Source organism: Nanorana parkeri, unplaced genomic scaffold (genome assembly GCF_000935625.1).
Source record: "Nanorana parkeri isolate BGI_ZX_2015 unplaced genomic scaffold, ASM93562v1 scaffold181, whole genome shotgun sequence".
NCBI classification, from domain to species: domain Eukaryota; kingdom Metazoa; phylum Chordata; class Amphibia; order Anura; family Dicroglossidae; genus Nanorana; species Nanorana parkeri.
In genome coordinates, this window is record NW_017306449.1 from 1,416,859 (window position 1) to 1,421,561 (window position 4,703).

General features: G+C 43.5%; 1 protein-coding gene across 2 annotated transcripts in view; it reads right to left on the reverse strand.

Moving 5' to 3' along the window:
• Positions 1-4,703, reverse strand: part of TMEM248 (transmembrane protein 248) — a 32,866-nt gene that overhangs the window by 13,379 nt on the left and 14,784 nt on the right. For both annotated transcript variants that reach the window (XM_018554996.1, XM_018554995.1), the window contains one exon: positions 788-964. In XM_018554996.1, the coding sequence (XP_018410498.1) occupies positions 788-949 (162 nt within the window). In that variant the 5' untranslated portion in view covers positions 950-964. Of the gene's footprint in view, positions 1-787; positions 965-4,703 lie in introns of those variants that run through there.

Genomic DNA, 4,703 nt, shown 5'->3' on the forward strand with positions numbered 1-4,703 from the left:
CCCCCGCCCCTTCTTTCATTGGACCACTTTTGGTAGGTCTTGAACACTGCAGACCAGGAATATCCCACAAGAGCTGTAGTTTTGGAGTTGCTCTGACCCACTCGTCTAGTCATCACAATTTGGCCCTTGTCAAAGTCACTCAAATCTTTACGCATGCCCATTTTTCTGCTTCCAACACATAGACTTCAGGAACAAAATGTTAATTTGCTGCCTAACATACCCCACCCACTTCCAGGTGCCATTGTAAGGTCAGCTATATTAATAAAATAATTTTATTAGATATCAGAATTATATTATATGAAAACCCTAAAGTGTATGTATAGCGCAAACTTTGTTTTAGCTTTGGGTAGAGTAGAGAAGGGTTAAAATCTGTCAGGTAATTTTTTTTTTGCTGTCTGTGTCCTGTTAGGGAGTTTTGTCTTCACAGAGAAGCAACAAGAAGTGAAAGTAATACAATGCAACATGAGATGAATTCCCCTCTTAGACAGTTGGAACAATTGTCTTCAATGCATAATTAACCCTGACTTCCTGTTCAGGTGCCAACTGTAAAATATGGGAATTCCTTTCACTTTCTGTCTCTGACAGTAGTGATCAAGACAAAAAGAAAAAGGTGAATCTTCCTGACAGGGACAAAGACAGCAATAAAAACATCGTAGCCATCATAATCATTCTCTACTATATCTAAAACTAAAAAATGTTTTGTCTGTACGTACACTTTCATGAAAGTAGCTTATTATGGCTGCAGTGGTCCTTATGACACAAAATTCTTCCAGCAGGACATCCATACCTCTGTCATCTCAGGTGATTTGATCTCTTTCATTTTGAAGAAGTATCCAAGAGTCAGGAAAGCTATGGCCATGCCACTGACACTGACCATAAACACCACCAGAGGGGGCCGGCTGCTGATGTAGGACTTCAGGTTCTCCAGGGGATGTAGATTCAGCAACATCGTGGTATGAGTGCCCTGGAAATAAGAGTTAAAGTAGAGCTATAAGCAAGAAGGTAAATACATCTTTGCTATACATATCTGTAAACAGCGTTGTAATTCTGTTCACATTTGAGCACTGCAGTTAATGCAATTCAGCTTGCCCAAGGCACTGCCCTAGTTTGTAAATGGACAGTAAAGGAGCAGCAGTTCACTGAAGAGGTCTTCCCTGTGCATTCTCCACTTTTTTATAGCAAGCTCTCTTTTTTTAGAATGACAACACTGCAATTCATGAGAGCAGGACTTGATTAAACGTTCCGCCCTTCTTCCCTACTATGCAGGGAAGCCGCACTGAAAATGGCAATGCCTGCACCAACTTCATGAACCTGTTTCTAAGTACATGAATCTGGGACAAGCACTGAAATCTGTCGTGTGCATGCAGTGTGAATTTCATGTCACCCACTGAAGACATTGGCATTGGATAAATGTAATTTTTTTTTATTAGGGCTGCACCGGCATCCATTCTTTCTCTCCTCACCACTGGGTGCTACTCTGTGTCCCAGCGGGGAGGAAAGAAACTGTTGAAGGCGGCCGAGCGCTGCGGGAGAAAAGTGATGTGAGCTGCCGGCGTCTCTCCTCCCCACAACGCTCAGCCTCCTGTCACAGATCAGAGGAGAGCAGCTCCGCTCACTCTGCCTCCTGTGACAGTGTGTCAGGAAGGAGAGCGAGGTACAAACACTCAGTGATCAGTGAGTGTTTGTAAATAATTGAGGACATAGTATGGTTACTATATCCTCAACTATGAATGAATGGGAAGTAAAAAAATAAAAAATGAATATAAAAAATTTAAAAAGTTTATAAAACATAATTTTTTTTGACAAAGTTAAAATAAAAAACATTTTTGGTCTGACTTTTTTTATTTCGGTTTCGTTTCAAAATTTTTATTTCGGTGCACCTCTAGTTTTTATCTAACTATACACTGCAACTACAGTCCTCTGGAAGAGGAGCATCTTCTCCTTGAAACGCATAGACTGTGACAGCAGGAAAGTGCAACTTTGCAAATTTGTATGCATGGACTTTACCCATAGACGTGTGTAGTGTGTAAACTGGATCTGTGAGAAATCCCCCACTGGATTACAAAGTTACCTGTGAGGATCAAAAGGACTGTCTTTCCGGCTAAGACAACCACAGCCAAGCTGCAAGCAATATAAAGATTCTATCACTTAAGGTGCCCATACACTGTACGATTCTCGTACGAGAATCGCGAGAAATCCTGCGATCGTACAGTGTATGGAAGGCGTGTGCAACCGTTTCTACTGTATGTTTGCACGACTTCCGGCGAACAAGCAGGCTTGAAAACCCACTGAGAATCGTACGATTCAAGTCTTGCGATGGTCGTAAGGTGTATGGGCATCCGTGATTACTTTCCTCCCCGCTGGGACACAGAGCAGAGCCCAGCGGGGAGGAAAGTAATCACGGATGCGCCGAGGTGAGAGAAAGTGACAGCCGGCCGAGCGCTGCGAGAGGAGAGCGATGTGAGCGGCCGGCGTCTCTCCTCCCACACCGCTCAGCCACCTATCACAGTCCGCCAGAGCGGTGTGGGAGCGGAGACAGGCCGTGCTGTCACAGGAGGTGGAGCTCTCCTCCCTGCTCTGCTCGCTCAGCCTCCTGTAACTGCGTGTCAGAGAGAAGAGCGGGTACAAGCAGTCAGTGATCGCTGAGTGTTTGTAGATAATTGAGGACATCGTATGTTTACTATATCCTCAATTATGAATGAATGGGAAGTGATCTACATCACATCCTGTTCCTTCATAGTTGTAGTTATAGTAAACATACCATGTCCTCATATTATCAATGAACAGGAACACTCAGAGGATTCCTGTTCATTGATAACAGGGGATAAAGAAAAAGAGATTGAGGACTCAATCTGTGTTCTCAATCTCTTTTTCTATTTTAAAAAGGGAAATATCAGGGGTCTGCCCCTGTACAACAACCATATATTGCAGTTCCCTGGGTGATGTGTGTACGTGGGGGGGGGTTTGTACAGGGACAATGGTGGCATGTTTGGATTAGTAGTTACCTAGCGGGTGTGGTGGTACAGTTTAATGGGTCCGGACTTACTTTCAGATCGATTGTCGGCGGGCCAGCGGCGAGTGAGGGAGCTCACAGCAAGAAGAGCAGCGGCATCAGCGTCCTGTGCGGTGGGCGTGGCTTCAGCGGCGTGTCATTTTCAGCTGGCGCTCCAGCGCCGACTCCTCATCCTCCTCTTCTCTCATGTCCCACGGTGTCTGCATGCGGGTGCACACTGCTCCATAGACTTACCTTGTGTCTCTCCTCGTCTCCCGGTCGAACATCTGAAGTGCGCATGCGCCCGCCCCAAGATCCTTTGCGTTCTCCCGAGACTCTTCAGGTGTTTGGATGGGAGCACGCGGCGAAGACACAGGTAAGTTTAAACCCTTTTTAAAATGTTTTTTTTTATGTTTGTGCATAGATATACTGCTTGCTAACAGTAGATATATGCAAAAATATGCGAGGGTTTAATAACCCTTTAAAGAGGTACAAAACAATAAAAGACCTGTCATATGAACCAAGAGCAAAAAGTTACCACCAGGTCCGGGGCACTGTCTGCGCCAAAGAGCAGCTCAAAATCAACAACACATTATGATACTTCACATTTGCCAAGTCCTGTGTCAATGGAAGGCAGCCACATGCTTAAAATGTATTGGCCAAAAGGAAGTAATGATAACTTTCCTCTTGCTTATCACAGACAACCTAATGAAGGTGAGGTTGTTATATTTCTCTAATGGACTGTACGTACCTATTTTAACTCATGACAAAAAAACCCCCAATGTATTCTAGTAAAACTGATTCTTTGCCAACACAGCTACATCAAGGCATGGTTCACTTCCCAGCCATTGCCCTTCTAAATAGCCCAATGATGTTGCAGTAATATCAGTGGCTTCAACTAAAGCCGACTCATTTTGCTGGATTTAAAGTTTAGACATGAAAGACTGTGTGAGACGGCAAGATCCTTCTCCTGGAATGGGCTTGTAGCCACCAATATTGTTTACACTCCCTAATAAATATTATACTGATGAAGGAAGAGGCTACAGATACTGTAAAAGTATCTGACACCTATGGAAGCCCAGACAGAGCAAATACCAGTGGTCAGGACTTCTTGGGAGGCCGGCTGCCACTAGATGGGAATTTTCTATGCTCCTCGACTACATCTAGTGGCAACCGGCTCCCAACAAGTCCTGACCACCCGAATCCATCTAGTGGCGGAAATACCGTGCAAACAGCAATATGGCTGGGATGAAGATTTATAAAACGTTCCCAGAATATTCGTTCATCTGCAAGAATTTTGTTTATAGTATGGCTTAATCTTTTTGATTTTGTAAGAATTAGGGGTGAAAAAAATCACAATACAAATTAAACTAAACATGAGATTGCAGGCTACTTTACAACACACACAGGGACCATGGGGAACAAAAGTAGCCACCCTCCAGAAGGAAGGACAGTGTCAGCACCAATTCAGAGATCATTTGAGGATATACAGCCGAGTGATACATTTTTGTTAATAGTTAAGGTACTTGAATGCATTTTTAAGATTAACCCCTTAGTGACACAGCTTCAGAATGTTTTTTGGTTCCTGGGGACCGGAGCATTTTTCCCATAATTACCATCTTGCTCATTCATTGCACCTACACATATTATATACCGGTTTTTAAAGGACAAAATAGACTTTAATTTGATGTGACATTATATATATATATAT